At 47.6% G+C, this 11670-nt stretch overlaps 1 protein-coding gene across 1 annotated transcript in view; it reads left to right on the top strand.

Annotated features, from left to right (window-relative positions):
- Positions 1-562: 562 nt before the first annotated feature.
- The window catches only part of LOC143930610 (rap1 GTPase-activating protein 1-like), a 166869-nt gene continuing 155761 nt past the window's right edge, over positions 563-11670 (top strand). The window contains exons 1-2 of the mRNA XM_077455106.1: positions 563-861; positions 2942-3026. Coding sequence (XP_077311232.1) covers positions 803-861; positions 2942-3026 — 144 coding nt within the window. The 5' untranslated portion in view covers positions 563-802. The remainder of the gene's footprint in view (positions 862-2941; positions 3027-11670) is intronic.

Raw genomic sequence — 11670 nt, 5'->3', positions numbered from 1 at the left:
AACTAGGATAACTACTCCTGGCAGGTAAAACTATGAGGAGCTCCCTGCCTAAGCTACAGGGTGCTACACCTGTTTAATTTTAAACATTTTATATTTGTGAAATAGAAGAAGACAGAACCCTAACTGCAGGTAAGCATTTTTGCAGGCAGAAGAACATTGAAAAAATATATTAAAGACTCAAAATAATGTAAACTGTTATTTTCTTCATTTTTATATTATTTTATGCAACATTTTAGTGTAACATTTACTAAAAGGTTCAATTAGACTTTAAATATTACATAAGTGGTAAAAAATTAGTTTGATAGTAAATTGTAGAAAAATAACCCCCTCTGGAGCTCAGCATGTATAATACCTGCTTGTCTGTATTGACGTGTTTAAATAAGCAAATCCATTCCCACGTCTACTGCCAGAGCTCCTTGCTGTTCTCACTAGTTAATGTCACCGTCCCCACAGGAGGAATCGGCAGCAGGGGTCCCATACCGTTTGACAGTTTAGAGGACAGAAAGAGACAATGAAGAGGAGAGAGATGAAGAGATTGACGGGAGTGCAGAGGAGAAGGTCCATAAGACAGAATCGTGTCTGTCTCTGTGAGGGGGGCCTGCACTCTCCATAGGGGACACTCACTGATTGTCTCGATGACATTTTAATGTCCCTTTCATGTGTTGTCTTTGACATTCATTAGACTGGCTGAGAATCTCACAGCCTCTGCCATGCTGGTGGCCTCTCGATCACTCCGTTTCCCCCTTCCTGCTCAGATCCATGAGAACTTCAGAGCTTCAAGGACAAGGGATAGACGGTCCATATGGAACGATTCCAGAAGTTCTCTCGCAAGCGAAGTTTCACATTTGGTGCATATGGAGGGTGAGTACCTACCAGTCATTTTATACAAATGTCTAGGGATTTTCTTCTCAATCACAATGCTGATTTTCACTTTTTTTTTTTTTTTTTTTTTAATCATCCTGGCCCATCTACTGGAGGAGATATAAACCCCCTGTTGACAAATTTGGTATTAATGAGTAATAATTTCTGTCTTCCATAAAGCCTAATTTTGGTATTTGATATCATTCCATTTGGACATTTGGTTGCATGAACAGCACTGTCATGCTTTGGTTTGGAAAAAGTGCCGTGCTACAAGAAAACCTTAACAGTCCAAGAGACGTTTCTTAAATTTTAGCTACTATTTTTCTCAACCACATCTTTTTTTCAAAGTTCCTTTATCTTTGGAAAAATGAGTTAACTGACCAAATCAAACTAGTTATAACCTTTCTTCTCCTTTCTATTTCATACCTTCCACTTTCCATTTCCTTTTGCCTCTCCTCTTTTTTCCCTTGTTCTTCATTACTTTTATCCTTCCCCATCTCTTTTTATATTTTCCTCTCCTCTCTTGTCCTTTTTTCTTTTCTTTGTGCACTCTTCTCTCTCTCTCCTTTCTTCTCCTCATCCCACCCTTCTTGTTCGCTTCCTTCCTTCTTCTCTCTACTCCTACCTTCCCCTGTCCTCTTCTCTTCCACTTTTCTCTATGCCTTTCCTCTTCTCCCCTCCCTCTTCCTTCCATTCTCCATTCTTCTTCTCTCCTTTTTTTCCCCTTTCTCCTCTCCTCATCTCTTCCCCTTTACACTCCTCTTTTTTCCCTCCCTCTTACCTCTCATTGTATCTACTACTGTCTTTCAGGGGTGGACTGACAACTCATGGGGCCCCTGGGCAATAGGAGATTATGGGGCCCCCAGGCAATCAGACATTATGGGGACACACAGTATACACAAACACACACACACACAGTATACAATCACACAGTATACACAGACATGTTTCTATTGGCTGAGAAGGTACTGGAGAGATGGGCAGCTATAATCTCAGGATTTTTAGACCAAAAGGATGTGGGTAAGAGACATTTCAGAGACAGATGTAAAAAAATACTGTCCCTGGTTTTACTGAGGCTGGCAACCGTGATGGGGCCCCCCTAGTGGCACGGGGCCCTCGGCCAGTGCCCGATTTGACCAATGGTCAGTCCGCCCCTGCTGTCTTCTCTTCCTTTCCCTCCCCTTTTCTTCTCGTCTATTCCTTCTCGCTCATCTTCCCTTGCCTCCCCTTCCCCCCCTCCATTACTCTTCTTCTCATCTCCCCTCCCCACCTCTACCTGCATCTACTCTCCTCTCCACTACCATTCTCTCCTTTCCTTTTTTTCGATTCCTGTCTGGTTTTCTCCTCTTCTCTTCTTTTCTTTGCCTTGTTTGCCTTATTTTTGCCCTCCTCCTTCCCATTCGCTCTCCTTTCCTTCCTCTCACCTGTTTTTCTATCTATCTCCTACTTTTTTCCCTTCTTTCTCCTAACATCTTCTCTTTACCCCTCCCCTCCTCCCCCCTCAATGAGCCCCCCCCCCACTCTTCTATTCCCTTCCCAACCCCCCCCCCCCCTTCACTAGCCTTCTCTCCTTTGCTTTTTTTTCTTTCCTTCCTCTTCTCTCCTTTCTTTTTGCCTTTCCCCTCCCCTCATCTCTTCCCCTTTACTCTCCTCTCCACCCTCTTCCCCGTTTTTCCTTCTATCTCCTACTTTATTCCCTTACTTCCTCTTCCCTAACTTTTTTTCTTCACCCCTCCCCTCCTCTTCTCCCCCTCCCAACTCTTCATTTCCCTGTTTTGCCCTGTTTTCTTATCTTATTTTCCCTTTTTATTATTTTTATCACCTCTTCCCTCCTCTATATTCATGTTTTCAATTCTCCTACCCCCCCCCCCCCCCCTTCCTTTTGCTTTTTCTTTTCTTTCCTTCCTCCTCTCTCCCTTCTTTTTTCCCTTTCCCCTCTCCACTTGCCTTCCCCTTTACTCCCCTCCCCTCTCTCTTTCCCCCTCCTTCTGTCCCTCTATCTTCTTTCTTCTTTTCTCATCTCCATAGGCCATTCAATAAATATAAGCTTTAATTTCTTGTACCTTTTTCCTGCTTGCAGAAAGCCAGAAGAGACAGAGCCATATATTGTGGACCCACCTACCAAACCAGCAGAGATGTCTCATCCTCCAGCCTCACACAGCAAGGTCAGAGAATTTCCTATCACAGTTACACAGTTATTCTCTAAACCAGGGGTGTCCAACCTGCAGCTCAAGTCCCTGAGCATGTCCAGCATAATGGTCTGAAGTTATGGATTTGCAAAGTCCTACAACAGTCCTTCATCAGGGTCCTGGGTTTCATGCAAAGGAAAGCCTTGTTGGTGAAAGTAGGATAAGGATGACAGTCCCTGACCCCAAACAAAGCAGTAATCACAACTTACAAATTTCTATTCTCACCTGTCTGTCATCATAAAATATATGGGATATGCCACCACTGACATCTTAATCTGAAAACACTCGTTGCGCGCATGTCATGCTGATCCAATGATTTCAATACTTTCTGAGTCCGTGGTTTGGAACAAGTGTTGATATAAGAAACTTTGACTTTTCTCCAAATTTTCTCCAAGCGTCTATTGGAAATAAATCTCACATGTACTAAAACCAGACACAGTATCAGTTTTGCCAACCTACCAGATTGAAAATTACTGACACAACACCCAAAATTTACTGGCATAGCCAAGTTTTAACTGGCATTTCGAAAAAGTTACAAAATTACAGTTTTAAGTGCAAATTTAAATTTTTTAACCACTTCAGCCCCCTTCATGACCAGGCCATTTTTTGGGATATGGCCCTGCGTTACTATAACTGATATTTGCAGTGATCAGTGCTTAAAAATGCACTCTCACTGTACTAATGGCAGGGAAGGGGTTAACACCAGGTGTGATCAAAGGGTTAAGTGTGCTCCTAGGGAGTGTTTTCCAACTGAAGAAAGACAGAGATCTGCAGCACAAGCTCTCCATCTTCCTCTCTGGCAGAACGGTGATCTGCCTTGTTTACATAGGCAGACCGCCATTCTGCTTTACCTGTCAATGATCGGCGGGTCCTGGCAGGCATCTTGTCTGCTGGACCCGCTGATTGGCTCCCATTGTGTTCACAGCGGGAGTGGGTCACTGACGGGTCACGTGTGTTCCCCAGACCCTTTGCACAAAATCCCGTAGTATATCTGCATGGGGCGGCCTTTAGTAGTTAAGCTGTAAACAAGTACAATATGCATTTAGCAATGTGATCTAAGGTATATATTAAAGCAAAAAACATATTTCTTATTTTATTTTCAAAATAGTAAGTAAATAGTTTAGGGACATGACTCAGGAGGGAAAGAAATTAGAATGGGCGGCACATACACGTGAAATTGACTCTCACAGTGACAGCAGTGTACAGCAATACAGATAATGATGACACCTCACCGACACACCACATACCCTCCTGGGTCCCAGTGACAGTCTCTCTCCATGCCAGGTGGTCCCTCCAGTCCCCTCCAGTCCAAACGGCACTGACAGCCCCTTTCCCAGCATGCCTTACTCTCATCTCCGCTTGATTCACTTGCACCATGACATCACATGAATCTCTCAGGCACCACCACTACCAGACCTGCCCCCTGCAGGCACCACCCGAACACACAATAGCAGGCTCTCGGATGTCTCGGCTGGCTTTAGACCAGAACTGTGCATGTGAAATTCTGAGCCAATGGTCACAACCATATTTTTTACTGGCAACCTTTTCTTGTCACTGGCATTTACTAGCAGGAGAAAATGTCCCCTTTTTTTACTGGCTGCCAGTAAATATACTGATGGTTGGCCCCCTTTTTGCCCTATGATTACTTAAATCGATCTAAATTACAAATAGCCCAGTCATTTAGATACCTGGACATTCAAATTCACAATGACAACTCTAAATATGAGGCCTTAAATGTCACTCCTATAGTTAAGCAGATGGTTGATAAGCTCCATACTTGGTCAATCTTACAATTGAATTTAAGTGGCCGTATTAATATTTTTAAGATTATTTTTTACCAAAATGTTTGTATTTTTTTTTAGAGCAGTCCCAGTCTTTATACCCAAAAAGGTATTTCAATCTATTAAGTCCACCTTGTCCTCTTTCTTCTGGAATTGGGCTCATCTGCAAATTGCTAGGTCCTCCCTACAGGCTCCTAAATGGAGGCCATGTCTGTTTCAAACTATTTTATTGCATCTCAGCTCGCTTATGTATATGCCTGGTTACATTCTGTTCCTTAGACTCCCCCCACCTCTGTCCTGTCTGCATTTTTTTGGCCTTTTCATTTCTTTGAAAGTTGAGTTGCATGGGTCTGTGGGATCTAGATGTTCTCTCTTCTACCCTGTCGAAGTGGGCTTTCTGGCCTGGTGAGACGGGGGGAAGATACTGTCCTCGTCAGTAGTGATGGCCGAACGGTTCGCCCGGCGGTCATTTCTCGGCGAATTTCGGCTGTTCGCGGTCCGCCTGATCGGCGGACTATTGCCGCCGTTCGCCCGGCTGACTTCCGTGTTTACTGTGTAAAAGAACTTTGACCTATGATGACACATCCATCATGGGGTACAGGACAGCCAATTGAGACATTACAGCACATGGACACTTGGACATTCCCCCTAACTTATAAATAGACCCGATCCGACGGCCATTTTACATTCTTTCTTGTGTCACTATAGGGAGAGGTTGCTGTGTGGAGCAGGGAGAGACTTCAGTGACCCAAATCGCTATTTATTATGTCCACAAAAGTTCTTTTAAGGACTGGCATCATGGTATAGGTGTTAGGTGTAGTTCAGGATATAGGTTTGAGGCAGTGCTGTGCTAGTGATTGTTGCAGCAGCCTGAGTGTCTTTTGTCAGTGTAGAGAAAGGGACAGGACGCTGTGTGCTGCAGGGACAGTCAGTTTAATCATTAGCTGTTACTATTAGGTCCACAAAAGTGCTATTCAAGTTTTTGTTCAGCAGCCTCTGTTTTGTCAGTTTATATAGGGACAGGCAGGGAGCTGTATGTGAGGCAGTGAGGGACAGTAAGTTTAATCAGTAGCTGTTACTACTAGGTCCACAACGGTTCTTTTCAGGACTGGTATGGTAATAGGCTTGTACACGTATAATATTCTTTCTTCCAAATATAGAAAGAATATTATACTTGACTGCTGCCCTTCTGCTGCAGTCTGCTAATCAGTCACAACCTACTTATTCCACAAAAGTCCTTATAAGGACTGGTAAGGTCTAGGGTGCTACAGTACATAAGGTTGAGTGAGGTACAGTCTGCTATTCCGTAAGGACTGGTATAGGTCCCCAATACATAGGGTTGAGGTGCACTACTGCTGACCGCTGCCCTATACTGCAGCAGTCCTTCATCAGTATAGGGACTGACGTACAGTCTGCTAATCAGTCACAACCTACTTGTTCCACAAAGGTCCTTATAAAGACTGGTAAGGTCTAGGGTGCTACAGTACATAGGGTTGAGTGAGGTACAGTCTGCCATTCTATAAGGACTGGTATCGGTCCACAATACATAGGGTTGAGGTGCACTACTGCTGACCGCTGACCCATACTGCAGCAGTCCTTCATCGGTATAGGGACTGAGAGTTTTGTCACTGGGTCATTTAAAAAATGACAGGCAGAGGAAGAGGCAGGCCCTTCCGCAGGGGTGGTAGGGGTAGGGCAGGAGCAACAGGCTTGAGCCAAAGTGGGAAGTTGCAGAAGGTGCGTTCAATTACTTTAAAGGACGCACCAGACTTGGTTGAGTGGTTCGCTCAGCCTTACTCTTCTGCACCCTCCTCATCCTCTCGATCTGCACCCTCTTCTTCACTTTCTGCTATGTGCACCCCCAAAGACACTACCACCAACAACACCACCACCACCACCACCACCACATACCTTCCGCTTGAGACACAGGAATTATTTTCTGATCCATATCAAGAGGACATTTCTGATGCGCAGCCACTCTTGGTATTGGATCAGGAAGAGGAGGTAGCAACAATCGCTACTCAGCAGTCTGACGACAGTACCCATATCAGCCCAAGGAGGAGGTTGGTCCCCGGTGTTGCTGCCTACTCCGAGATCTCTACTTATAGCGGTGGGGAAGGGGACGTTGATGATGACGTGTCTAGTGATGTCACGTGGGTGCCCACAAGAGAGGAAGAGGAGGGGAGTTAAGAGGGAGATATGGACCAGCAGATAGGGAGGAGAAGCAGGAATAACTTACATTGCACAGGAGGGACAAAGCAGACTGCAAATGTATCAGGAGCGAGTCATCGACCATGTACGGTCACATCTGGCGCTCCCAGGTCACCGCCACATGGCTCCGCAGTGTGGGCTTTTTTTAACGTGTCCGCTGCTGACAATAGCGTTGCCATCTGCAATCAACGCATTAGTCGCGGTAAGCCCAACACTCACCTAGGGACGACCGCCTTAAGAAGGCACATGAGCAGCCATCACCGAGCCGAGTGGGAGCAACGGAACACACAAAGCCACACTGCAGGCTCTCACCGTCCAGCCTCGTCTTCTACTTCTCCTCTCTCCTCACAATTGTCCTCCACTCCACCTTCCATCACGCCAAGCTCACGTTTTTCTGCAAAAAGGCAGGCTTCCGTGGGTCTAATGTTCGAGCGTAAAAAAATGATGACGCCGGATAACCCTCTTGCTCAACGGTTGACGGCTGGCTTGTCAGAACTCATAGCCCGCCAACTACTGCCATATAAACTGGTGGACTCGGAGGCCTTTCGCAAATTTGTGGCCATTGGAACACCACAATGGAAGGTCCCAGGAAGGAAGTATTTCTCAGCGAAGGGCATCCCAGAGCTATATGGCCATGTTCAGTGGCAAGTGAATGTATCTCTGGCACACAGTGTCGATGCCAAGATACATCTGACCACAGACACGTGGTCTAGCAAACACAGGCAGGGAAGGTATATCACTTTTACTGCCCACTGGGTGAACCTTCTGAGGGCCGTCAAGCATGTAACCCGTGGCACCCGTGTAGATTTGGTTTTACCGCCACGGATTGCATGCAGGGCTGACTCTTCTTCTCCTCCTACTCCATCCTCCTCCCTCTCCTCCTCAGCTGCCTCCTCCTTTTCCGCTGCTAGCGTCTCTTCCGCTGCGCCGCCCAAGCTCCCCAGAACCTATTCGACATGCCAGGTGAGACGTTGCCATGCCGTGCTGCATCTGTTGTGCCTGGAAGCCAAGAGCCACACTGGCCCAGCACTCCTTTCAGCTTTGCGTTCACAGGCAGATCAGTGGCTAACACCGCTCAATTTGACAGTTGGTAAAGTGGTGTGTGACAACGGTGCCAATCTGCTTAGCACATTGAAACAGGGCAAAATAACGCACGTGCCATGCATGGCACACGTCTTAAACTTGGTCGTGCAGCGATTCCTTGTCAAATGCCCTGGGGTCCAGGACATCTTGCGGCAGGCAAGGAAAATCTCGGCCCATTTCAGAAGATCTTACACGGCCATGGCTCGCTTTGCTGACATTCAGCGGCGACACAATCTGCCGGTCAAACGTCTTATTTGCGATTGCCCAACGCGATGGAACTCAACCTTCTATATGCTTGATAGGCTGCTCCAGCAGAAACGTGCTGTTAACGTCTACCTGTATGAACTCTGCGGCAGAACCGGTTCTGGGGAGCTGGGGTTTTTTCCTCTGCGCCAGTGGCTGCTTATGCAAGACGCATGAAGACTTCTGCGCCCATTTGAGGAGATCACCAAACTGGTCAGTCGCAGCCATGGCGCCATCAGTGACATGGTACCTTATGCCTTCTTTATAGAGCGTGCATTGCGTCGTGTCATTGATCAAGCTGTGGAGGAGCAGGAGCGGGAAGATGAGGAAGTCGCAATGCTGGATGAATTCCCAGGGGGGGCTACTCTATCTGAGACAAGTGAACAACAGGAGTCTGAAGAGGAGTCAGAGGAGGATGGTGCCAGGGTGGATGAGGAGGAGCAAGAAGAGCATGCTTTAAACCTTTCTGGGATCCCTGTTGTGCGTGGATGAGGAGAGGAGAATGAAGAGGACGACATTATCCTGGATGATGAGCAGGAGCCAGGCCACCACACCGCTTTCACTTTAGTGCAAATGGGGGCCTTCATGCTCCAGTGTTTTAATAGGGACCCCCGTATAAAAAGCATAAGGTTCAAGGACCAGTACTGGGTGGCAACGTACTTAGACCCCCGGTACAAACACAAAATGGCGGAAATGTAACCGCCGCCACAGAGGGCTGTCAGAATGCAGCACTTCCAGGCCTTGCTTCAAGAAATGCTGCATTCTGCTTTTGCGTGCGCTGGCAGAGGAGCAATTCCCACTCCCAGAGAAGGAGTTGCGGGTACCAATCCAACAGCGCCTGCAAGAAGAGGCCAGTTTGAAGATGTGTTGGTGACTTTGGATATGAGGTCATTCTTTCAGCCAACCCATCGACAGGTGTCATCCGGATCCAGCATCAGGGAACGCCTAGACCGTCAGGTGTCCGACTACATCGGGTTAACGGCCGATGTGGACGCTCTGAGGAGTGATGAACCCCTGGACTACTGGGTGAGCAGGCTTGACCTCTGACCAGAGCTTGCCCAATTTGCAATCGAACTGTTAGCTTGCCCCTCATCCAGTGTCCTGTCCGAAAGGACGTTCAGCGCAGCAGGGGGGATCGTGACCGATAAGCGTACTCGCCTAGCTCACGACAGTGTTAACTACCTCACATTTCTAAAAATGAATGAGGCATGGATCTCGGAGGAATTCAACACATGTGACCAGTAGACCATGTATATGTCTAAAAACTATTTTTTTAATCGAGCACAGAGACCTTCTTTCTTCATTTGGCTCACTTCCTTGTCCAAAAAAAGAACACCGTACCATATGCCCGTACCCTCCTCTTTGAAGAGGTTGAGCAGTGTCATGTTTCTACTGAGGCTGCTTATTATGAGGGGCTCCCACCATCCCTGTGCTGTGCTGACATCCTCCTGGGGCTGTACCTCTGCTGTGCATATTATGAGGGGCTCCCACCATCCCTGTGCTGTGCTGACTTCCTCCTGGGGCTGTACCTCTGCTGTGCATATTTTGAGGTGCTCCCACCATTCCTGTGCTATGCTCATTATGAGGGGCTCCCACCATCCCTGTGCTGTGCTGACTTACTCCTGGGGCTGCTTATTATGAGGGGCTCCCACCATCCCGGTGCTATGCTGACATCCTCCTGGGGCTGCTTATTATGAGGGGCTCCCACCATCCCTGTGCTATGCTCATTATGAGGGGCTCCCACCATCCCTGTGCTATGCTGACTTCCTCCTGGGGCTGCTTACGGTGCAGGTGTCAGTGCTCTCTGTCACGGTGCTGATGTCAGTGCTCTCTGTCACGGTGCTGCTGTCAGTGCTGTATATCACGGTGCTGGTGTGAGTGCTTTATGTCACGCTGCTGATGTCAGTGCTCTCTATCACGGTGCTGCTGTCAGTGCTGTATATCACGGTGCTGGTGTGAGTGCTTTATGTCATGCTGCTGATTTCAGTGCTCTCTATCACGGTGCTGCTGTCAGTGCTGTATATCACGGTGCTGGTGTGAGTGCTTTACGTCACGCTGCTGATGTCAGTGCTCTCTATCACGGTGCTGCTGTCAGTGCTGTATATCACGGTGCTGGTGTGAGTGCTTTACGTCACGCTGCTGATGTCAGTGCTCTCTATCACGGTGCTGCTGTCAGTGCTGTATATCACGGTGCTGGTGTGAATGCTTTATGTCACGCTGCTGATGTCAGTGCTCTCTATCACGGTGCTGCTGTCAGTGCTGTATATCACGGTGCTGGTGTGAGTGCTTTATGTCACGCTGCTGATGTCAGTGCTCTCTATCACGGTGCTGCTGTCAGATGACTCTATCACGGTGCAGGTGTCATTGCTGTATGTCACGCTGCTGGTGATCATCTCCTGCACCCTCTTCTTTGCCTACCCTGGTCCCTGACCTTCCCTCTCCTCCATTGCCTTCATGCGCTCCACAGTCCTGAATTGTCACAACAATTTCCCATATAAAAAAAGAATGCTTGTAGTTGTCGATCCCAGATTCACCTCATACATGTGTTATGTCATTGGCCATGTGGTGGGACTATGTTTGCACAGCTATTAATTATTTTGTGGCTGCAAATTTGACCTGTAGGTTTGCGAAGTTCGCCTCCCATTGAAGTCAATGGGGCCCGCCGCGAACGTTCCTGTTCGCGAACTATCGGCCGCGTTCGCGGTCCGCGTTCGCCAAAACGTCCCGTCGGAAGTTCGTCCATCACTACTCTCTATCACGGTGCTGGTGTCAGATCACTCTATCACGGTGCAGGTGTCATTGCTGTATGTCACGCTGCTGATGTCAGTGCTCTCTATCATGGTGCTGCTGTCAGTGCTGTATATCACGGTGCTGGTGTTAGTGCTTTATGTCACGCTGCTGATGTCAGTGCTCTCTATCACGGTGCTGGTGTCAGATGACTCTATCACGGTGCAGGTGTCATTGCTGTATGTCACACTGCTGATGTCAGTGCTCTCTATCACGGTGCTGCTGTCAGTGCTGCATATCACGGTGCTGGTGTTAGTGCTTTATGTCACGCTGCTGATGTCATTGCTCTCTATCACGGTGCTGGTGTCAGATGACTCTATCACGGTGCAGGTGTCATTGCTGTATGTCACGCTGCTGATGTCAGTGCTCTCTATCACGGTGCTGCTGTCAGTGCTGTATATCACGGTGCTGGTGTTAGTGCTTTATGTCACGCTGCTGATGTCAGTGCTCTCTATCACGGTGCTGTTGTCAGATCACTCAATCATGGTGCAGGTGTCATTGCTGTATGTCACGAT

This window comes from Lithobates pipiens, unplaced genomic scaffold (genome assembly GCF_037356315.1).
Source record: "Lithobates pipiens isolate NorthernLeopardFrog02 unplaced genomic scaffold, aLitPip1_a1.2 Scaffold_25, whole genome shotgun sequence".
NCBI classification, from domain to species: Eukaryota; Metazoa; Chordata; class Amphibia; order Anura; family Ranidae; genus Lithobates; species Lithobates pipiens.
The sequence above is the reverse complement of the archived record's forward strand: the minus strand, read 5'-3'. Positions and strand labels throughout refer to the sequence as shown.